Source organism: Microtus oregoni, unplaced genomic scaffold (genome assembly GCF_018167655.1).
Source record: "Microtus oregoni isolate MIOR12 unplaced genomic scaffold, Mior012 000008F_ref0000371, whole genome shotgun sequence".
Lineage (NCBI taxonomy): Eukaryota > Metazoa > Chordata > Mammalia > Rodentia > Cricetidae > Microtus > Microtus oregoni.
The window spans coordinates 54,312,308-54,337,263 of NW_024543067.1; the positions used below are offsets into that span (position 1 = coordinate 54,312,308).

General features: G+C 37.2%; 1 protein-coding gene across 1 annotated transcript; it reads left to right on the plus strand.

Annotated features, from left to right (window-relative positions):
• The first annotated feature begins 1,804 nt into the window (after nt 1-1,804).
• LOC121451395 (von Willebrand factor A domain-containing protein 5A-like) lies at nt 1,805-20,695 on the plus strand. Its single transcript, XM_041656848.1, has 18 exons — nt 1,805-1,847; nt 1,960-2,162; nt 3,770-3,992; nt 4,112-4,287; nt 4,560-4,674; nt 6,835-7,004; nt 7,252-7,340; nt 7,515-7,659; nt 8,117-8,196; nt 13,030-13,144; nt 13,934-14,098; nt 14,366-14,466; nt 15,142-15,389; nt 16,734-16,823; nt 16,915-17,028; nt 17,537-17,667; nt 19,927-20,053; nt 20,523-20,695. Exons 1-18 carry the CDS (start codon nt 1,805-1,807, stop codon nt 20,600-20,602), a joined length of 2,415 nt encoding a protein of 804 aa, XP_041512782.1. The 3' UTR covers nt 20,603-20,695.
• The last annotated feature ends 4,261 nt before the right edge of the window (nt 20,696-24,956 follow it).

The window sequence follows — 24,956 nt, forward strand, 5'->3', positions numbered from 1 at the left end:
AAGGACCGCCCACCTCCATCCAGGTTTAGTAAGGTGAGCATCCAAACTGCCTAGACTCCCCCAAAGCCAGTATGTGCAGTAGGATCAAAAACCCATTGCCATTGTTCTTGAGTTCTCAGTAGTCCTCATTGTCCGCTATAGCAAGTCCGGTTTTATCGCATGCTTTTTCAGACCCAGGCCAGCTGGCCTTGGTGAGTTCCCGATAGAACATCCCCATTGTCTCAGTGTGTGGGTGCACCCCTCCCGGTCCTGAGTTCCTTGCTCATGCTCTCTCTCCTTCTGGTCCTGATTTGGACCTTGAGATTTCTGTCCGGTGCTCCAATGTGGGTCTCTGTCTCTGTCTCCTTTCATCGCCTGATGAAGGTTAATATTCAGGAGGATGCCTATATGTTTGTCTTTGGATTCACCTTCTTATTTAGCTTCTCTAGGATCACGAATTATAAGCTCAATGTCCTTTATTTATGGCTAGAAACCAAATATGAGTGAGTACATCCCATGTTCCTCTTTTAATTATATCCCCTTGAGTCTCAACTTCCAGGTTGTCCCAACCATTAAAATGTCTGTCTCCCAAAAGCATATCATTTTATATAATTAACCTATTGAATCCAATTGTGTTGTCAATATGTACAGAAGTGCAGGGTCATCATTTGGAGTATGGACAACTTACTTTAGGAACCAATTCCCTAAAGGAAAAATAAGTGATTGTCTCACTACAAGAAAATATCAAACACAAAGCTCCTTAAGTAGGGATTGGACTGTATGTGCTACTCCCAGATCTGTGCTAAAATATTGACTGTTTTGATGGTGCATGTCTTATGCAGGTAACAACACCTACTTTGAGTTCATGACTACAATGATCCTGTCATGGATGCAAGGCACTGACTTATGATAGTCTTCTGTGACGTTGAGCTCTTAGAAACTTTCTGACACTTCTCTCTGTTCTCTGAGCATTGGTTGCAATGTGATAGATATCGGGGGGGGGGGGTCTGTCAGACAAGATGACATAGATGTTTATTTGGAATTAAGGAAATCACAATCAATCTACATTGGACCAGTACTGAGTCATGTGGAAATGTGTTGGAAATAAATATAAAAAATAAAACAGTGGGTATTTTCAATACTAAGTATTAAAGAACAGTGATTAAATATGAGGAATATAATATTGGGTGCTATTTGAATCTCACAGGTATGCTTGGAAAAAGTGGCAATAGAAGCTGAGGTGTCAGGTCAGTCTTTATGAACTGTGCCTTCTACTCTGGAGGACCAAAGTGCAAATTTCATGTCTTACATAGCAGCTTATAACCATCTGCAAATCCAGTCCCATTAGATTCAGTGTCCTCTTCTGTCCCCTGCTTTGTATAACATGTATAAGCATATCTTCCTGCATTTAATGCACAGATATGCAGGCAGATATTCATACATACAATACAAAAGTAAATAAAATATTAAAAATGGCTCTGATTCTCAGGTGAAGAAGACTGGACTTAAATTATGGTACCTATCCAAGTCCTGTGGATAGTTTATTTGACACTCTTTGTAAATATAGAATGGTGCTTGTGGCACTTTATGGTGTTTCGGAGATTTCCTGTTCAGCGGACACTTACAGCCTCCCCACCTGAGCAGCATTAATCAGGAGGGTTAACGCCAGCATCTCCCCTCCTTTTCACCATGTATCCTTAGCCCCACACTAAGAATTTGAAGCTGTTCCTGCTAGAGAGAAGCACAGAAGCTGTAGTTATTGATATTGTAACCCTATCATGAACCTCTTAATGATGTGTCATTTCCACAGAAACGTGCAGTCACCATGGAGCAGCACTGTGGTCTAATAACTGGCAACAAGGAGCCAGGTAAGCCTGACTTACAACTCTTATTGATGAGGTCATTGGACCCAGCACAACTCATCTGTGGTGCCACTCTTGTAAAGTTGGCTGATCTCCTATACATTTGTATCTTCCTCAGTGCCACTGAAGAGCATCTCAGTAACCTTGTCCATCAATGACTTTGTGGCTAGTGTCTCAGCAACCTTAAATTATGAGAATGAGGAGAAAGTCCCCTTGGAGGCAATCTTTGTGTTCCCCATGGATGAAGACTCTGCTGTCTACAGCTTTGAAGCCTCGGTGGATGGGAAGAAAATTGTGGCCGAATTGCAGGAGAAAATGCAGGTTGGAAGGATGAGTAAATTTTTCAAGATTTATGTGTGATGACATCCCCCTAAATCTCTCAGGATCCAGAAGGAACACTATAGCAAGCAAAAACTGACTAAAAGAGACCTGAGGGTGGACAAATCAGCTCAAACACATTTTCCTCTCATGTCTCTTTATTCTTTGAAAAAATATCCCTCCAATGCTTTCTCTATGATCTCTCTCTATCAGTGTTCTCTGGATGTTCTTCCAAAGTTCTTACTATCCCACAAGATTTTTGGTTTATATACTTACACAGGCATGATTAAGAACTTGATAGCAAGCCGGGTGGTGGTGGAGCACGCCTTTAATCCCAGCACTCGGGAGGCAGAGGCAGGTGGATCTCTGTGAGTTCGAGGCCAGCCTGGTCTACAACAGCTAGTTCCAGGACAGGAACCAAAAGCTACGGAGAAACCCTGTCTCGAAAAATAAAAAAAAAAAAAAAAAAAAAAAAAAGAACTTGATAGCAATAACAAGGACATCAGGCATGCATTCCAAAGGCCTAAACATCAGAATAGGCTACCAAAGCAGGTGCCTGTTACCTTGCTTAGGTCTCAGAGGGAACATGGCTATGAAGCACTTGGGCATATCTGATGAAAGTATATAAAGAAATGGGCTATGATTTCCAAGAGGGGGGAAAGGAATTTGTGAATTAAATATATTTTTTGGTTAGTTAAGCTAGAAATTTGTAATTGATAATTGTAGAAAAAGAAAAAAGCACACATTGCCCTTTCTAAGCACTTTCCTTCATGTAGAGGCTGGGAACACAGTGTTTTTGGCAGCCATGGCAACTAAGGTAAGCTGAGGGAAGGAAAGAGATGGTGCTCGGTCCATATTGATACTTTAACCAAATGCTTGCTGATCAAAGGGAATGGAATCTGATCTCTACAGATAACACCTAAGGTGTCTAGATTAAAGGGGAACTGTGGTAGTGTAAAATCCACAGCCTGGCAGTTCCAGCCTCCAGGCCAAGTAGAAGCTTTCTTGCTGCTGGTGCCTGAGTGATAAGAATTTCATTTCTCTGGAGCCTTTTCAAAAAATCAAGGCACCCAGTATGTATTATATATATCAAGATTATACAGCCAAATGAAAAATCATCCAGTGTAGTACCACATGAGGAGGTTATGGTCAATAATTGATTAATTTAATTTGGTGTTATTTGGGATGAATCTCTCCATGAAAAAAAAAAAAGAAAGAAATGTTATACCTTCACAATGGTTTTGCCGAAATGGCATCGGTTATTCAAAAGGCAGATCCCCAAAGCTTTGCACTTTGGGTGTTAGCCTAGAGATTGTCACATGTATTTTCACTAGATAATGCTTGGACCACAACATACATTATCTCTTCTCCTCTCACTTCAAATTGATTTCTACTTTTTATCTTTATAAAAAATTCATAAATGCTGATGTTGACTGTTCTTTCATTCACCTCTAGTTACTCTTTGCCTAAAATCAATAAGACAGACAGAATCTAGTAGAAGCTACCACAATAATTATAATGTTCATACAATCCATGACACATCTTCAGAAAAGTCTTTATTTTCTTGAATTTATACGATTTTATTTCGACCTGTCCCACTCTTGCTCTAGGCCCGTAGCAAATATGAGGATGCCCTCTCCCAGGGCCACCAAGCTTCCTTATTGGAAGAGGATGACTACTCCAGGGATGTCTTTTCTTGCACTGTGGGGAACCTCCAGCCTGGGGCCAAAGTGGCAGTGACCCTGAGGTATGTGCAGGAGCTGCCTCTGGAGACAGATGGGGCCCTGCGCTATGTGCTCCCAGCCATCTTGAATCCAAGATACCAGCTCTCTGGTAAGTCATTTCTGCCTTCGAAAACTAGACATAGAAAGGCTGAAGAAATACTCCAAATTATGATTGTGCTGGAAATTGTTGACATGGAAAACAAAATTAATATATATATTTTTTTGTAGAACAATCTGCAAATAGTTGCTTGAATATAAAGACCCCCATAGTCCCTTTGGAGAATCTACCCTACACACTCAACATGGTTGCCACCATCACTTCTCAGCATGGCATTGAGAGGGTCCAGTCCAACTGCTCTTTGAGTCCTATGCAGTACCTGGCTGATGACAAGACATCTGCTCAGGTGAATAGAAAGAGAACACTATTGTCAGTCCCCTCTGTCTTCATTGTTGATTTGGTCATCGTTCATTCTTCCCATATCTCCCTTGCTTTTTCTGACCATGCTTGGAGAGACACAGTATCTACTTTTCCTACTCTGAGCAACGTGTAGACTCTTTTTCAAATAGTCTTTCATGTACTACTGATTGTATCATCACCGAAGTATCCTGCAACCCTGAACTCTGATCTTATCTCTGGAAGTAATCAGTGGTGGTGATCTACTGGTCTGCTACTCAGGTTTCCTTGGCTGAAGGACACAAGTTTGACCGGGATGTGGAACTCTTGATTTACTACAATGAAGTGCACAGTCCCAGTGTAGCTGTGGAGATGGGGATGCAGGACATGAAGCCAGGTATTTTCTGTCTCCCACGATGGTCCCTTTCTAACATGTAACTACCAATTAGCCTTGATTTTCTAATGCTCTCTGGGATCAGTATATGGCCATTGAAGTATTGACTTTTCATTTCCACATGGAAAAAAGAAGGCTCTTAATAAGTAATCAGGTGATCATATACTATAAGCTAATTTACATGGATTACTAGATAATTAGAGGGAAAGTATGACAAAAGTATTGATAAAAAGTTATTCAGAATATTATCACAATGTGACAATGTGATCTTACAAAAATGGCAAATAAAAAATAACCTAGTTACTATTTCTTTCATAGGGTCAGGGCTGTTCAAATCTGATAAAGCCTCATTTTTACATTCTGTGATGAGCATGAACTTACATTGTGAGATAGTGTTAAAACAAACCAATTAGTTTCAAATGTTTTGAAAGTACTTGGACTTCAAATAGTAAAGTGAATACTTATTTTGACAATTCTAATATTACCCAATCTTCTGAAATAAAACTAAATGTCTATATGCTATGCAGATGATATTGACTGATAATTTAATGGTATCCAATATTAATAAATGATGAAAAACATAATGTAGTCACTATTTGTGTCATCAGGTACTTGATGAGTTATAATGTTACTATAATAATGTACATTAACAAAAAAATTAGATAGAAGGTCTCAAAATAATAAGAAAGAAAAAGTAGTTATAGTTCCTAATAACTTTATAAAATAATAGTTTGATTAGGAAAGTAACTTGACTATAATGTAGGCAATATAGAAATAATAATCTTTCTTACATGGACAATAATTTCATTTTCAATACATATATGTTATTGATTAATTCATCGCAACTGGATGTAACCTTCCTGCCAGTTCTTTCAGTTTTAATTAAGATTAATAGGAGTGGCCAAAACAAAATTTATTTTAGGTCCTCTGTGTCCTGTAGAGATTAAACTATGAAAAAAAAATCACAAGTATTCACCTCAAACTGTCTTGTTGCAGCTTACTGCAACTTTTTTTTAACACTACATATAGCTTGCCAGTGAGTTTTGTCTCTTATCTACATCTAGTGATTGTCACTTAAAACATTTCCTTATGAGTGCACTTAACTTTTATTAAACCTGGCATAGCCCACATGAGTGTTTTTGTTCCCTTTGACTCTTCTGGCCCATTTTGCAAAAGTTTGCAGGGATTCTCACATGACCAAGAAGGTGGCTGCAACTTTACATTTCCAGGTTCGATATACGGAAGATCCTTTGGCGGCCATTGTGTTCTCAGTGTGACAGCTGGGCTTGGATTAATGCCAGGGTAGTAATATGCACCATGTGGATTTTACCAAGATGCTGAGTTTTTATACTCAATCCCCACCAATATAACATTATCAATATTTGACAACGGTGACTTCATGCTGAACCATATGTAGGGGCTTTTTCTTCTCTCAATATTTGGCCACTCCTCTCTGAGGTTGCTGAGGGGAATCCCAGCTTCCCTGGGTTTCTTGTAACTTCTTCATTTCCCTGTATCTCTGTGCTCTGTTTCAGTTGTTGGTTTCTTGGTCTTCTTTTTGGGTATCTTGAAATTTAAAACTCAAACTTGGTCTTCAGTCAGGAAGAAACTCTTCAGAAACTCGTGAAGCTATAATGTAATATGTGATAACCAAGGTCTCATTTTCTTCCTTTCTGAGACATCTCCTTGGTTCCATGAAGATTTTCTCATCTCCTTTCTGTAATTAAGTTTGCAGGCTTTCAAGGAACATAAGATGTAATCAGTGACCCATGTGATGACTTTCCTAGTAATAAGATTTGAAGAGATTTACCTGTATTGGGAATCCTGGCTGTATCTTTATTTCTTGATGGAAGGTGTTAAACTAATGTACCCTATTCAATTGTTAGGGTGCCTAGAATTTGCACATACTGATACTGCTAAGTTGTTTTTTTGTCTGTTAACTCTTACTGTGTTTTCCTTCCTCTCACTCCTGTCCTGCTTCCTTCTCTTTTATGCTGACAACTCACATTTACTCCTGTGCACACAGCACAAGAAGAGTAAACAAGAGGGTTTTTTTTTTTTTGGAGCTTCTCAGTTCTCTATTGAATTGACAATTGGTTCTTGGGAACTCTAGGACACTTGTGTTACCTTGTACCTTACAGGGTTCTTCTCATTTATGTACAGATAGTTTGATGGGAGCTCCTTCTGCAATGGTGAGTTTCTATCCAGATATCCCAGAAGTAGAGGCCTCAAAGGCCTGTGGAGAATTTGTGTTCCTCATGGACCGCTCAGGAAGTATGGAATTGCCCATGAACAACCAGATGCATTCTCAGTTACGCATAGAGGCTGCCAAGGTAAAGCAAGATTCTTCATTGTTCAGCAGTGCCATGTGAGGATGGTTGGGGAGGGCATGTGTATGGTCAACTTATAGCTGTAGTTCTATTCTCCATTTGAGCAATAATAAGCATGCCCATTCTGATCCCAGCCTTAAAATAAAAGGTGACATAACATGATGTATTTTTATATCATCAGGAACCAGACTGGGGTCTGGATGTTTGGTTGAGCTTTCTCTCACTCCATCTCCTCATCTCTCACACTCAGGAAACTCTGCTGCTATTGCTGAAGAGTTTGCCTATGGGGTGTTATTTCAACATCTATGGATTTGGATCTTCCTATGAAAAATTCTTCCTGTAAGTTTCTGTGAAAACCATGGAATGTAAAAGAATGTACTTTAAAGGACGATCTGCACTTTTAATGTGACAGAGTAGTTTTGAAATAGGAACAATATTTTGTGATAGTCATTTTGTAACAGGAATAGCAAGTTGCACTATTGCCATGTGACTAGTCATGCTTGTTTCTTTAAGGGAGAGTGTGAAGTACTCTCAGGAAACAATGGAGGAGGCCATGAAAAGAGTGCAGGATTTAGAAGCAGACCTAGGGGGCACTGAAATCTTGAGACCACTCTGCGATATTTACAAAGCTCCCTCCATCCTTGGACATCCCTTACAGGTGAGCTTTAGATTGAAGCTAATAGAGAAAAAGTGTGAAATGATCCACTACCCTGATTTCCAGTTCTCTCAATAAAATTGTGTAAATAGTGTGTAAATTTAAGTCATCTACTATTGTGCAAAGAAAAAAAAAAACCCAGAGACAGCGTTCTTCCTTTATTCTATGGGACAGGGAGTTAACCCTCATTTGTGGTACCATAAACATTTAAGGTGCAAGTTGCATGGGAGGATCTGAAACTTCCCAAGGTGTGAAACTCTTTCCACTGAAGAGTCTCTGTGGCAGCACTGAGCAAATGACAGTGGAGCACTAGGGTCCCCAGCCCTGTGTGAAGAAGTTATAAAGACTGGAAAAAGTTGTGAGCCATGAGGACCAAAGCTGTTGCCTTTATTGAACTTGACAGAAGCTTGATAAATACATCTGGGTTTCTTTCTTTCTTTCTTTCTTTCTTTCCTTTCAGCTCTTCGTCTTCACAGATGGAGAAGTTGCTGACACATTTAGAGTCATTAAAGAAGTTCAGTTAAACAGCAAGAAGCACAGGTATGGGGGAGTATGGTTTCTACAGTTCTGCTTGGACCCTAAGCAGCACCACATAGGGGTTCTTCCACATGTTATAATGGGGTCTCACGTTTCTAAAAGGACAGAGTGACTCAAGGATTTTCCAGTAAACTAGCTGCCCTTTAATTTTTATAATTTTGTTTTAAAAAAATAGTTTTCCACTTAACATTGACTCCAAAAGGTCATTAGACCTTATTTTTCCAAAGCTCTGAAGGATATATTGAATTATTTTTTCATTACTTAGGTACTGACAGTTTAAAATAGAAAGTTACTTAAATCATTGTTAACAGGGTAGATGAACTGTCAAAGTGTGCACTCTGCTCACATATCACAGGTCTAGCACTAGACAGTTATCAGTCTTTTGCTCTTTTTCCATCACTCACTAATTTAAACCTAGCTCAAGAATAACCTTTGTGAATTATGTGAAGTCTTCTTGATTTGGTATTATACTGAGTTTTGTAGTATGCATGACTTTCCATATATCTCACTTTTATTTATAATTTCACCAGTTTGTTTAGATGTACACTTAGTTTACATGGAACCATAGTCAAGTTGCACAAGGGTATGTTTTTCTTTGAAGTAGCTCAGTGTATATTATATAGATGTTCATAATGATCGACTTTCGTTGGACTCTGTAGTGATTGTATTACATATCCCAAGCCATCTACTGGTGATTTGATTTATATGGAAGGATATGAGTCAGCTAAAGGTGCATGTTGCCATGTATTTTAAAGTAATACTGGACCCCAACACTGCAGAATGTAAAGCACAGTCACATGAACATACCCAAATGTACTGTTCTTTAAGTAGACAGAGTTGTCCAATTTTTGTGAAATGGTAGTAATAATTTAACTCTCATCGACTTGACAAATGGTTTCCAGTAACTTTCTCTCCACATAATTTGGGTATTTATGCTCTTAAAATTTAGCCAGTTTTGTGCATGGGACCAGACTGTCTCTGGGTTTAATGATTTATTTTCCTGACAAATCTACTTCATAGTACTTTTAATATTTAATAGGCAATAGAGTGGCCTCTTTTGATATTCCTTCAAATCTCTATACTTCTGTTTTTGTCTTCTTTAGTATATTTCCTGTTTTTACTAAGATGTATTTGTTTTTATGTTTTGAATATGAATATACTGATAGCTATTTTCTTATTCTGTAGCGTACATTTTCACTATCAAGACTGTTTCCTCTTCTTTGTTTTCTAAGATAGGATTCTGTGTCCAGTTCTGAATGGTCTGGAACTCCTTTACTACCTCAGGCTGGTCTCACTGGGTGTTATTCTGCCTGTCTCTGCCTCTAGAGTTTTGGGATTGAGCCATGGGCTACCATCCATGACTCAAGTAATTATCATTTGAATTTCTAGTCTCTGAAGTTTTTCTTTAGGATTATGACTTTTGTATGTGTTCTGTTAAGTTTTTTTTATTCAAGTTATTCTAGATGTTTTACATTTTCCTTTCAAAGGATTTTGCTCTTTATATTGGTTCTTTATCAGATATATATAGTAACCAGAATGTATATACATATACATTCTGGTTACTATTTCTTCCCATTCTTTCCTATTTCCCCCCATCTCTATCAATCTTCCCTTCCCTACCTGTTCTTCTTATAGATTTGTCTTTTTGTTTTATAGCATGACCAATTTTATTTAATCAGTGTCATCTCTATGACCACTGGATTAGAAATGACTGTTGAATTCTGGTGGGTTTAACCTTGGGTATACTACTGAGGGCAATGACTACATCTTTCACTGATTCTTAGGATGTCACTCCCATAATGGTCATGCAAGTATTGCATCAGTGAGCATACTGTCCCTGGCAGATGGTATTATATTTTGTATGGCTCAAAGATGGTTCAGACCATTGTTGTCTTTTCTCTCCCTATAGTGGCCTTTAATTTGTATTTTAATAAATAAAGCTTCCCTGAATATCACAAAAGTATAACAGTCACACTGTCCATCTTTACAGACCAGGCAGCAATGATACACACCTATAATCCCAGTAGCCACAATAACACACACTTTTTATCCCAGTAGCCATGCAAGTTTGTCATAGAAACCAGGTAGTAGTGTTACACACCCTCAATCCCAGAACTAGAGAGGACTATAAAACAGGAAGAGACAGCTCTCAGTCTCAGTCTTATTCTGAGATTTCCTGGAGGCAATATAACTATTTTTGGACTGAGGTCTAAGTAAGAGCCAGTGTCAGACTATTTTGCTTTTCTGGTGTTCAGATTGAACCCCAATATCTATTTTTATTAATCGTGCTTCAACTCTCAGCAGCCTTTATTGTATTTCTTGATTTCCCTATATCATACAACCAAGGTTGTTGTTGCTTCAGCATTAGTATCTCCACATTTCTCTTAGGTTGGCAATCATGAAGAATGGCTAGACTCTGTCTTATTTTCTGTGACTCGTTGACCAACAGCTCATAAGGGGCTATCCTTTTCCTGGCATTGGGGTTTTATTTAGTAATCCAGATTTCCAAGGTAAAGCCTTCTTCAGACACGTAGACTATCTCTCTTACAATTTTGGAGGGTCTTGTTTCATCAAACCAGATTAACCGGGATGGAATCCACATGTTCTAATCCTCTCTGGAAACCGAAGCAGAACCTCTTTTCCAAAGTAGCATATCATTAGACTCAATTTTTGAAGATATTATACTTTTATAATATATATGTTGGTTTAGCTTAGCAGTCCACAGAATCAATTTTTTTCAGCAGTTCACTTATTAAAGGTCAGTAAATCCAAAGCAAAAGCAATGTTATTCTGCCTTTACATGGCTTATTTTTACTCTATTTTTAATATATACCTTATTATTTTTATTTTTTAATCTATGAATGTCTGTACTGTCATTATTCTTTCTTATCTCTCTTCTAATCCAACACTGTGACACATACAGAGGTCTTTTTGTCTGAATCTGTCTTAGTATGTATCTGTAATCATTATCTGACCAGGAGAATTGTGGTTTTCTGTTTTGTTTTGTTTATGTTTGTTTGTTTCTTATATTCTAAGCTAGCATGTCTAGGACTAAGGCTGTAACTTTGCCTCCTGGCTCCACTCCATCCAATATGGCAGAGGTATGAGAGGTATATCCTGTGAACCATGTTTATTGACCCAATTCCAGGGATACAGCAGGTCTATGTCATTAGTAAGCAACTTTTAACATGTTACTCACAAAACCCATTTAAGTTCTCCATCGCAGGAACTCTTGAAAGAACCAGAGCCATTTGTGCTACCAACCCAAACCAGGCAGATTTGGCTGCTAAGGTTAAGTCCAGAAGACTTCTATTAGAGGAGCTTTCCCCCCGCTTACCACCAGCAAACAGAGCCTATCTGAAAATGTGTGGCTTACAAAAAGCTCCAAATGACTCCTGCTTTTGTGGGTCTTGAAGCCTTTTTTAAAAAAGTGGTTTTTTTTTTAGTCTTTATGTGGATAGTCTCACCAAATGTTTGGGTGCCATAATCAAATGAATTTTAAATTATATTGTGAGGTTTTGGGTATCTTTGTATTCCTTGCATAAAAATGAACTATAAACATTGCCGTTTTACTATTTTATGAAAATTTTCTTACTTAATTGTTCATTAGAAATGGCCAATGTGCTAGGCGAACATACTGGACTTTGTAGATGTTTTTGGACTATTGTATTTAGATGGATTTTTTTGCCTGATAGGTCGTATTCTTTGATTTCAATGTGTGTCTAGACTAGGAGCCAAAAGCCTGAATGCAGATAAAGCTTGATGAATTTCATGGCTGGACCATTTCTCATCATCTCTGTCTCCCAGGTGTTAGTATTTCTACATTTGTTTGTGAAATATCCTCAGGTGTTTTCAGGGACATCTCTCACTGACAAAACTTAAAAATCTACAACTTTTCTACTTTCTCTAAAACAGCTTAGGTGCTCAGCCATCCGTACTTGCCACATGATTCAAATGGTAAGGAGACAAAATATACAGGCTTATTTCTCATTTCCAAACACCATATCCAGGTATTAGCTTCTAGCTTCATATTTCTAAGCAGTTATTGGAGCCTCTTGTCTTAGAAGTTGTCTGCCTTTACAAGAATTGCTAGAATTACTGTTTATAGGTCTCTAGTTCTCTCTGACTTGAATAACTTAGTCAAGTATTTCTGTGAGTAGAACTCAGTGTTTTATTTGATCCTTGTATAAGTTCTTCATTGTCAGAATCTAAGAGTTTGTATATTTTGTCTTCAGCTCATCTGCCAGAGTAAGTGCTGGAAACTCCACCAATCAGTTTGTCTTATCAATCAATTTAAAAATGCTAAAGACCATAGTTACTGCTTCATAGGTTATTAAGAAGGAATAAAACTGCAGTATAAACTTTGGTCCTCAAACTTCCATATGGAAAACACTATTTCTAATGTCCCATGTCACGGGATTTAAAGCTGATGACTCACATTAATGAAAAATCCACAAATACTGAATATATCACCTACGGTGTCAGTGCATTTGCCTATTTAATTTTGAAAAATATTTATATTTTTACTTGACTTTACTAGAGGAAATTCATAGATAAAGAAAAAAACAGAACTTAGAACAAATATTTCAAATGTCCCAAGCCTCAAATCTTCATTAACAAATGGAAATAAGCCTTTCATTATAAAAAACCTTGTTTCATTTATTTAAATGTTTAATAAAGTCCATAGAAATAGAATCTGATTTCTAAAAAAAAAAAAAAAAAAAAAAAAAAAAGATTATAGTATTGCACTGACTTTGACATCTTTACCAGTACATGTTAACTGATAATTCTTTTATGGAAAATCTGTGTCTAATGTTCTTCATGTCTCTGTTGCAGATGCTTCTCATTTGGTATTGGAGAAGGAGCCTCCACCAGTTTAATCAAAAGCATTGCCCGGGTGTCAGGTGGCAAGGCAGAGTTTATCACAGACAAGGACAGGATGCAGACCAAGGTGAGAGTAGGCAGAGTGTCTAGAGTTGAATGTACAGAGTGTATAAGAAAGGAAGGGAGACTGCTGCAAAGTCACATGATCCATTCTCCTGGAGGACACACTATTATGAGTCTCAGGCCACAGACATAATGAGCTACTTGATACTTTGTTAAAAAGTGTTCCACTCTAATACCTAAAGACTGGCATCAGACAGTAGTAGCTGGAGATCCAGAGAGCAAATAGATAAAGAAGTTGTGACTTTTGTTTACCAAACGAGGAAGAAGGTGAAAGCTTTGATGGCTCTGTCTGAGACTAGTCTGTGTTCTCAGCAGATCAGGTAGAAATTCATTATCCATGCAAAAGGCACAAAAGAAAAGACAGGTGTGTTTGTATATGTGTTTGTGTGTGTGTGTGTGTGTGTGTGTGTGTGTGTGTATCTCTGTGTGTGTTTGTGTGTATGTGATAGACTCAAAGGCATAATGAGTTCACATTTGATTATTAGTATACAAAAATGCAAGACATCTCTGATCATATATCTCAGCTAAACTTTCCATGTTGTTCATATCCATTCTCTAACTCATATTTGAAGAAGTCTCCTTCCTTAACTATTGCCCACATTCACACCTGCATTTTACATCTCTCAAGTATAACTTTTCCAGACATATAATCAGAGAGAGAATTGCTTTTTTCTCTTAGCATTGGTGACTAAATAAGTCATACTTTGCATCCTAGGTCCTGATAAATACTCAATGGATGACTGCCATTATTGTCTTTCTTGTATATAATTCTGGCTCTTTTCTCCTCCAACAGGCTCTTGGGTCTCTGAAGTTTGCTCTAAACGCATCAGTGGATGACATTTCTCTGAGCTGGAAATTGCCTCCTGGTCTGTCAGCTACCATGCTTTCACCAGAGCATACTGTCATCTTTAGGGGTCAGAGGTTAATCATCTATGCCCAATTGACTGGGACTCTGCCTGTGAGTTCAAATTTTTATTTATTCACTTACTTAATGAAACACTGTGTCAGCAGTTTAATGGCCACAGATGTTTGTTTGGGATTTCAACAAGATATGTCACTTGCCAGGCACCAATACTCCCATCCTCTCTTTCATGCCCACTATATGTTATCTTGTAGTACATGATTCTTAGTGTAACATTGCCTTGAGTTCAGGAGCTTCCCTAGTGCTCACCATTTTCCTTGTTGTGTGACTGTTTTGCCACTCTGGTTCTCCTCTTCCTTGTAGCAAGTGGAGAGCTCAGGAGAAGTGTGCCTCAAGTATACCCTCCAGGATAGGAATCTTGAAAACAGGGTGACATTTTCCCTACAACCCAAGGCAAATAACAGGTAAGAATTCAGCTTTGCTTCTCCATCTCCACACTTCCCTACCTCTCCCTTCTCTTCTTTTTCTTTCTCTCACTGATTTGGTTAGGTTTTCTATTGTCGTGAAAGGACAACAACTCTTATAAGGGAAAATATTTAATTGGGACTGGCTTATGGTAAAGGGGGTTAGACCATTATTGTCATGGCAAGAAGCAAGGTGGCATGCAGGCTGACATGGTGTTGGAGAAAGAGGTGAGAGTTCAACCTCTTGATCTGAGGCAGTAAAAAAAGGAATGCCACACTGAATCAAAATATTGCATAGGCTACTTACATGGCCTCAATCATCTGAGACTTTAAAGTCTACCTCCACAATGGCACACTTCCTCCAAGGATACACCTGCAAGAATAAGACCACACCTCCCATTAGTGCCACTTCCTATTGGACAAGCATTCAAACCCCTGAGTCTGAGGGGGCCATTCTTATTGAGGTCACCACACTCCCTTTCTTTTTCCTCTGCCATTCTCAGATATTATTGTCACTCTGCTCTGGTGCTTCCTCTAAGCTCTTCGTTTCCTGATTCATTCATCTAAAGTCTTTGTCTCCACACTCCTTTTCAGGTGCAATCACTAGCTTTAAAAAGTCTTTGGAACTTCACTTGAAGTTGCTTTTCTTTAATTTTCTCCAGTATTTTCTTTCAGCTTCACCATTCATCGGTTGGCTGCAAAGTCCTTGATTCAGAGGAAGGACTTAGGTTCCCATGAGACTTCAGAAGGAGAAAAGGAGGATGTGGTGAACATCAGCATTCAGTCTGGGGTCCTCAGCTCCTTCACAGCGTTCATTGCCATTAACAAGGAGGTCAATCAGCCAGTGCAGGGGCCTCTGGCTCACAGAGCGATTTTTTGGCCAAGGATGCTTCAAGATTTGGCCGTATGTGGATTTGATTATAGTAAGTTTTATCCCAATTTAAACTCTTTTATAATAGTTCTTAAATATCTAAGCCTATAATATAAATGATAATAAATTTCACAATATAAAACTTTGAATTTAATTGCATTTCTTAAATTTGTTATGTTTTCTTCTTCCTTCCATACCTACAATGTATGACTTACTTTAAATTTTCAAGAGAAATAGGTTCTGTCTATCTGGGGCAGAGATTTATTACAGATGTACAGAAGGTGATCAGGACATACTACGATTCAAGAGCATCTATAAACATTGGTTTAACAAATCTTTTAATTTGAATCTAACTTCTGTTCTTGATGTCTAGTCAGTGGCTGAGATGGCATAAGGTAAAGATGTATTTGGTGCCTGTTTCATTATATATAAGCCCTAATTAGAGTATTTGGCTTTCCCAATAATTTACAGCAGGTGTCATCAACTTTAAGAATAAATTGGGTTAAGGAATGAATTGATTTCTATAAAGTGGGATTTTTCTATAGCTCTGATGATTAGAAGTTGTGGCTAAGATTGAAGATAGTGAAGAGGGAGATGATTTGCTTGATTGAAATTGAGGTTGATTAAAAGTTAAAGTTTGAATGAGGGTGATATATTTGGAAAAAATATAAGAATCAGAGACTTAGAAGGTCATGTCAAAGACTAATTTTATAAAGGAAACCCTAAGTTAAATGACTAGAAATATGTTGCTGTTTTTCAAAATAAACTTAAATTTTTTTATACAAAAACAATTCTGAATAATACCTTTGACTTGAGGGTCTGGGAGATCGGTGTTAGAGCAATAGGTACTGGGTCTGAGGAAGGCAACATCTTTCTTTTAAGAAACATGGGTGATGAAAATGCTCAAATTTACAAAAGAGCTTAGAGTCCACTGGGAGCCTGTGGCATGACTTTTGTGTACTTTGGATACTGGCAGGAGGTGATTTTATTACTTGATGGTTGATAGTAGTAGGGACATACAGAAGACAACCCAGGTGTGAGAGAAGGATTTATTTTACGCTTAGACAATTGCCAAGCTAACCTTCTGAACCTGGGTCCTAAGGGTTGAGCTTTGTTTGAAATGGACAGACATAAAATAGCTTTATGAGACAGTAAAAGAGCTTTTCAAATTGAGGGTTGTCTGGAAGAATCCTTCAGTATTGCAGGTAAGACACAGCTGTGATTGTTCAGCACAGGTCAGAAGTTCTAGAAAAGTCAATAGGAAGTAGAATGATCCGATATGTCTCCATATTGGAGAAGGATACACTGTAATGAAACATCATTGTTAGATGGAAGCTGACGGGTTCAAGTCTGGAATACTCACATTTTTAAAGTCTTTTCTTGCTGCACAACACAGACTATGATGAGCCTTCGCCGGGTTCATTTTCCGACTTCGCAGATGAAGTATTGGACGAGAGTGAGGAAATGTTTCCATTACCCAAATATGGTGAGCATATTGAGAGGCCATAAAGACTTACTCTGAGTTTGAGGGAGTTTTTCCTAGGAACAGTTTTCTCAGCAAAGTTTGTTTGTCACAGGTGTTGGATTTTATGACCGTTTAAGTCCTAATAAGAGAAAATTAGAATCTGTAGGCATGGTGAAAACATCAGACTCTTACACCAAGAAAGCCAACTTTCAAAACAACAAGAAAGGTAAAATGGGCCTCAGATTAAGTCCCTGACTTCTGGCATTCACAAACTAACCTACCATCCTCTTTATCTTGGAGCTTTCTCTGTCTATGGAGTGAATTATTAGAGGCATCAGACAGGAGGTGAGATATGACATTTACATATATTTGCCAGAAATTATCAAGCTTCATTAGTTTATAATACCTTGATATTTTCTAACCTACTGTAATTTACAATTGATACAATACTTGATGCCTCCTAATCTACTGTAATTGAGTGAGCTCTAATTTTTTGAGTCCTCTTACCAATGTCTGCCTACACAGTCCACCTGTCATCAATTCCTGACTCCAGAAGACTCTGCTGCTATTGTCTTCAGTGCCCAGATCAACTAACCACCCATTACAGACTAGTCAGTGGATATCCTGCAGAAGTCTCACTATAATCTCTGATCTCAGAGGACTTTCTTGGTTGGCCTGTGATCACAGGACCTCTATAATTTCCTATGATATCTCTTTCATTTTTTTCACAAAAGGTTTTGGAGAAAATTTTGCTATTCAGCTGATTTCACTTCAAAATGCCAATGGCTCCTGGGAGTTGGATGAGGATCTGTCCAAGATCCTGGACACTAGTTTGGAAGATATCAAGGCTGCAAACCCTGCCAAGGTGAGATACAAAGTGGTATCTCTCTCTCTCTCTCTCTCTCTCTCTCTCTCTCTCTCTCTCTCTCTGTGTGTGTGTGTGTGTGTGTGTGTGTGTGTGTGTGTGTGTGATTCATGATGGTAGGATAATGATAGAAATTGAAATGAACAAGGGCCAAGCTAAGAAATAAGAATATAGATAATGCAAATGTGAAATTAATGTGTATCATCTAGAAGGTGAAATTAATTCCATTTAAGCCAGAGTATAAACAACATGAAATTAATAGCTTAGCTGTTGTAAGGTATGATCAGACTCATGGATGTCAAAGGGAAAGAAAATTCTCTTCTGTGTTATCATATTCCCTTAGATATGTTTGTAAAAATATCATTTTATCTTCACACGGAACCAGATAGTTTCTTAAGCACTTAGTATTCTTAATATTAATATACTTATTTTTCCTGATTCTGTTTGTTAAGGCATGTTCTATTTATATGGCTATGTATAAATGAAGAAATAAGTATTAAGAACATGAATACTTTGCACTAGTCATTGCAGAACTAGATTCAATGCTAGGATATCCTGTCTGCAGAGACTCCAATAACAGTACCAGTATTGTTTATTTTAAATGTTCTTAAATAGGTTAAATAAGAAATAAACTTCATTTAGAATTTTAGCTTACCTTTTGGGTCTTCTAATACTATTTGGGAAAAAAATCCTCTTCAATAAAACATTTAACTAATAGTGAAGAAGAAATATTGTTCTGCTTTATTAGAATGTGAGACATAATAAAATAAACTTCACGTATTCTTTAGTTATCTACTTGTACTGTCTCTTCTAGTTTTGGCTGGCTATATGTATGTGATACAAATGTTTTAGTTAACAGAAGTATCTATGCTGAAAATGCAAACTTACATAAATACTTAGGGTAAAACTATGAAAATATTTCATCGAAATTGTTTTACATTCACTGCTTGACAAAATGATAATTCATTTTTAACCTTTAATTTTTAAAAATAAGATTCACTACTAGCTGGAGACATTGGTCACCAGCAGAACATACCTCTAGAAAATAAGAGGTCATGAACTGAATCAAGTAAAAAAAAAAAAAGAATAGTAAATTTGAGCAAATATCTCATGGTGTTATCTAAATTTCATTTGGAAACTTAAATATTTAAAATGACAGATCCTCTGATTGGATATAGTTCACTTAAAAGTAGTACTATATTATATCAAATTGATGACAAAATATGAACCTAAATTTGAACCAACTAAGCTCTAAATGTTAACATGTCTATATTTTCAATGATGATGTTAATGAAGCTAGAATATAATCTATCAATTTTTATGATATGACAGAAAAAATGATGATTTATAGGAAAAATCACAATCCCTTGTATCTCTATTCAGTATATTTAAGTTTTCATGAAGAAAATCTAATAAAAATTATATGGCAGAAAATAGAAGTCAAGAAATGCTTTTGTTTCTTAATCATCAATTATATGAGTAGTTGGCAGACCAACGGACTTGAGAATAGTTACACATTGAACCCAGAGGTGTCATATGACCATAGGAGATGTGAAGCAATAGATCTGAACCAAGATTCCTCAAGATGAACTTCATTCTTGGGCTATGATTACGGATTTTCATAAGTCATTTATCCAAAGCTGTAAAGATTCAAGAACTACATTTTAAAAATCAGAGTTAGTTTTGCATAGAATTCTGAGCAAGATGCCTTAAGTGTCTCTCTTAGAAATATGACTGGTGACTAATAGTGGGCCTACATTCCAATATCCATCATTACTACAGAACTAATTTAGGAAAACTAATTTCATTTTTGTATTGATTGCATTTATGTTTTGAAATGTGTTGTTGGGTTTTCATTAAAGCAGTTTGTTGTTGTTATGTTGTTTGGTTTTATATTTGGGGGTGTTTGTTTTGCCATGAGTGTACACAAAGAAAAATTACCGAAAAAATACTTTAAAAGAAGTCAAATATAAAATTTCATTACATTGTACAGTCTGATCGTCTGTGTACTGAGTTTCTTGTGGTGTCTTGAAGAATGTGATGATGGTTACAATGAATTTGCAACTTCTGTTCTTTTCTACATGGTAACTGAAAGTTGTCCTGAGGTTCCTTCAGGCTGTTTGGTAAAGATGGGCCCAAAATTCCTTGTGGCCACATATTAGGGAGTGATGAAGAAGAAAATAATATATCTTTCTGCTTCCTCCCAAGTGGATTGCTGGCCTGCCTAGAACATCACAGAAGGTTCTGTTCATTTTGCAGGATAGGGACCCTTCAATGTGGGCCACAGTACTGGCTGTCCTCTGGCTACACGCCAATGGCAAGGACTTGAAGTGTGAGTGGGAGCTTCTAGAAAGGAAGGCAGTGGCCTGGCTCCATGACAATGCAGGTAGGATACAGGCCACCCTCTCCTTTTTTTCCAGATGTGTGCCAAAAGCTCTGCCTTTATGTGTAGCAGAGGGTGAATACTAGAGAGTTCACATAGTTGCCACTACCATGTTATCTCAGAGCATTGTCTGTTTCCTCAACTAATCCTTCCTTTCCAGGATTAGGATGACATATACTTGGCGGTAGGTACAAGATAAGCAGAGGAAAGGAACATAGATGTGGATATTTAATTGAATAAAACTAGTCCTAGGCATGTAACAAGTACTCCTGGATGTTTATTATGTACTAGTTGTTGTGTTGCTGTGGACAGAATAGACAAAAATAGAATCAGAACAAGAAAAGGTATAGAATTGGTACCTTGCTTGAAGTTAAATCAAGGTCAATGGGAATAATTGAAGAAGGCTTAAAAAAAAGAGCCTTCCTCTCCTCCCATGTCCCATAGTTATGACTCTTTTTTGCCCTCCTCACAGGATCCTTCATCCCCATGCTTGTGCAAGCTGCCAATAGTCTCCTGAAAGTGTCTGTGACTCCTGCTGTCTTTGGCTTTTGAGAATACCATTCATTAAATGAGCATTTCCTATCTACCACCGAGTCCCTGGGTCTTATCTTAACCCTTTTCTTTTTGTCCTAACAATAAACGGTGTGCCCACATTCTTGCTTACCTATTCCAAATCCTACTGGGTCAGATCTTTTCCCATCATTTCTTCAGTGAGAAGTTACTGTTGTCTCCCATCATGTTTTCTTCATTGCAACTTTTATTTTAGTCAAATGCAGAAAAACAATTGAAGGTTTCCAGAGAAATTGCAGTAAAATAAGGGACATGGAATCTCAAGTATGTACTTTAGCATAGATCCTGGGCAATGCTTAATTAAATAATCAACATTTTTGTTATCCACTCTCCTTTGTTCTTACATGATTGTTGAAACCAGAGAGTTATCTTTTCTACACAAAGAAATAGGAATTACTATAAAAATAGAAAAGCAACATCATTTAAATGCCAGTTCTTATCACAAAGCAACAAAAACTACACATTTCACATTTCAGAACTGCTCAGATATCTAGGATAGATTATTTTTATCTATTTTGCTACATGTCAAAACTTAGTGCATGTAAAAATGAGTACATGTCATAATAGCTACATATTTTTATTTCTATTTCATAATTACCTTGGTTTAATTAATTCTAGGATAAATTGCTGTGGCCAGCGCAGCCTGGCCAGCCAAGACTGGAGGGGGGTGCTGGGATTGAGACACGAAGGCTTCTTTTCAGGTGGAAGAACAACAACCTTTATTTTGCCCAGCAACCTTTTATACCTCTACTCCTTCTGTAGAGACTCACAGGCCAGAAAGAACACAAACATGATTGTCAATTACAGACCACAAGGAAGTTCCGCTGTTAGTCAGGGTGAGTGAGGGCAGCTGGATCACAACAATAAATGTGTTTCTTCTACTAAATAAGTAAACACATTGTGAGATGGCTGTGAGTCCTCTGACTTAGACTGTTTTATGAAGCTTATAACCAGGTTCAACACAGTTGTTAGAGAAGAAAAACTAGTATTAAAGGATTATGTCTTTCTTTCTTTTTCTGTTCTGCCACTGTGATAAAACACTTGAGAAAATTATCTCAAGAAAAAAGATTTTGGGTGGGGATAACTGTTTGGGTAAACTGTTCATGTGTAAGTCTGAGTACCTGAGTTTCAATCCTCAGAGTTGATATAATAAGATAGATATGGTAGAGCTACCTCTATACCCAGCATTTACAGATATAGAGAGAAGAGCCCAGGAGCTCACTAGCCAGTCCATCTAGACATTGCGTAAGCTGCAGCAGCTTCTTTATTGACCAGTGGTAATAAAACATATTCAAGCAATTCAAATTCCACATCATAATTCTTTGTTTAGAGAGACTACTGTTGTATACATTTTCATCTTTTATCAAAGCCTGCAAAAGATTTCCTTAAGGGAAAGCATAAATAGTGAGAATCATTAAAAAGGAAAATTAATCCATGATGGACAAGTGTGGTCTGCAAGTTCAAAATCATAAAACTTTGTCAAGTAGCAACTGTCAACAGGTAGTCCACACCAACAAACAAACATATAAATAATAAAAAGGTAACCAAAGAAATACAAGGTGTAGTCCAGGGTATGGAAGTAGGATAAAGAGCTAAAAAAGGGAAGGTATTCAGTAGCTTTAGGCCACGAGTGACTTCTGAGCCTATATAGGATATTAACATAGTACCAGCAATCTCCTATGCATTCTGTGTCCCTTGTACATAGCTATGATAGGAAATGACTTTCAGTCTTTCTGAAAAGTGGTAACTTTAATGTCCAAATCTTTCTGCTACTCTCCCCAACTCTACTCTTCTTCCTCAACTTTCCTCTGAGAGTCAAGGAAGAAGAAAAATTTTTGGAAGAGATGAAAGGTAATCATAAGCCTTCTGTTACTTGTGTATTGATAAAGGTTTTTTCCCTACCTAAGAAGTATCTCAAAACTCCCTCTAGTTTATCTATTGGTGAGAGAGTAGGCTTTAGAATCTCTGTAGATGGACTTTACTGGGATCCTTGCACAACAAGGAGGTTAAATTGAAACTGCCACATGACTTGGAAGACAAAGATTGAGATATGAAAGATATGAGGACTAACCCAAAGACACACAGCTACTTCAGTTAATGTTTCCCTTACAATCAAAGGGTGAGACCCAGAAACTTACTGGTCATGTTTATCCCAGGAGATTCCATCTTATATAGCTTGCTTTCAGGGATTTGACTCATTGAACTATTAAAAATTATACTGATACCTATATATCTCTACATTAGTGATGCTTTCAGCCTTCACCAGAGCAGCTTTTTATGACTGTGGGTGACTGTTAATGCAGGGTTTTACACCAACTTGAAGTTGTTAGATAAAAATCAGGTGTTAGTTGGTATAGAAGAGTAGATCACCCCTATGAGGTTTGGGGTACACTTCAGAAGACAAAGCAGAAATAACATAAGAGTAAGAAGATGGTAGGGAGTGCTATAAAACAGCTTATCCTGGACTTAACCTGACACTTGTGAGCTCAATGAAACTGCCGTTACTTGCACAAGATGACATTTTTCTACATAAAATCAAACATATGGGAGAAACCTATATGATCTTACACCCCTCTAAGGGACTGTGGACAAGTAATGTGTACTATAGTGAAGAGTGCATCATTTTATTCAGTTGTTCCCTCACTGATATTTACAGATGTATGAGCACAATACATTGGTGTGGGAGGTTCTTCTGCCTGTGTGTTGCATTTTCTGGTTAATGAATAAAGAGACTACCTTGGCCTGTTGATAGGGAGAACTTAGGTAAGGGGGAAGACAGAACTGAATACTGGGAGGAAGAAGGGCAGACTCAGGGTACACCATGGATCCACAGGAGATAGACACTGGGAATTTTACCCTCTGAGCCGCTGCCATGTGGCGATACACACACTAATAGAAATGGGTTAAATGCAGATATAAGAGTTAGCCAATAAGAAACTAGAGCTAATGGGCCAAGCAGTAATTTAATTAATACAGTTTCTGTGTGGTTATTTTGGTTCATAGAAGAAAAATTTCCTAAGCTAAGGAAGGAGATGCTTTATAAAGGTCCAAGATGTTTACAGAAAAACAAATAGATTAGATCAGAAAAGAAAGTCTCATTGTCACAGAATACTCAAAACACTACACACATGAAACAAAGAGGTAACATTAAATTCTACAATATATATATATATATATATATATATATATATATATATGCTGATTTAGAATTCTCCCAAATTTCAATGAGACAGTAAAAGCCACAAGGAAGTATATAGATGTCTTAGAGACTTTACGAGACCAGAGATGCCATCAAAGATTGCTTTACCCAATATATATATATGTATGTATGTATGTATGTATATATATACATATATATATATATATATATCCGTACAATCACTATAGATCAAGAAAACAAGATATTCTATGACAGTATAACCACACAACATCTATCCACAAATCCAGCTACACAGAAGATTTATAAGAAAACTCCAACCTAAGGAGGTTAGCTACACCTATGAAAATACAGGTAATAAAAATATCAACCAGCAAATGCCTAAGGGAAACACACATGCATGCAATTCTACCACTGCCATTACCAACATAATAACTGAAATTAAAAATAATCAATCATTTATATTTCTCAATATCATTGGAATTATTCTCTAATAAAAAATTAAAGATTAACAAAATGGATGGATAAACAGGATCCATCCACCTCAACATCAAAATATAGACATTACCTCAGAGTAAAAGGTTGGGAAAAGACTTTTCAAGCAAATGTACCTAAGAAATAAGCTAGTTTAGTCATTTTAATATCTAACAAAATATCCTTCAAATCAAAGTTAATCAAAAGAGATAGAGGATACTTCATATTTATCAAAAGAAATTCAGCCAAGATGAATTTTTAATTCTTAATATCTATGCCCCAATCACAAAGACACCCACAAGAAATAGCTAAAGCTTAAATCACACATCAATCCTTCCGCATGGATAGAACGAGACTTCAATACCCCTCTTGAACCAATGACAGATCATCAAGACAAAACTTAGATAGTGAAGTACTTGAACTAGCAGATGTTATGAAGCAAATGGATCTAGCAAATACCAACAGAACATTTCACCCAAATACTAAAGAATAAGCTTTTTTATCAGCACCTCAAGGAATGTTGTTGGAGGCTGTTTGTTTGTTCACAGCTGCTCATCCTTGAAATAATCACACAGAAACTATATTATTTAAATCACTCCTTGGATTATTAACTCTAGCTTCCTATTGGTTAACTGAAGATGGAAATCACAAAATAATCCCACACCAGTTCAGAACTATGAATAATAAAAGGGTTATTTATTTAAG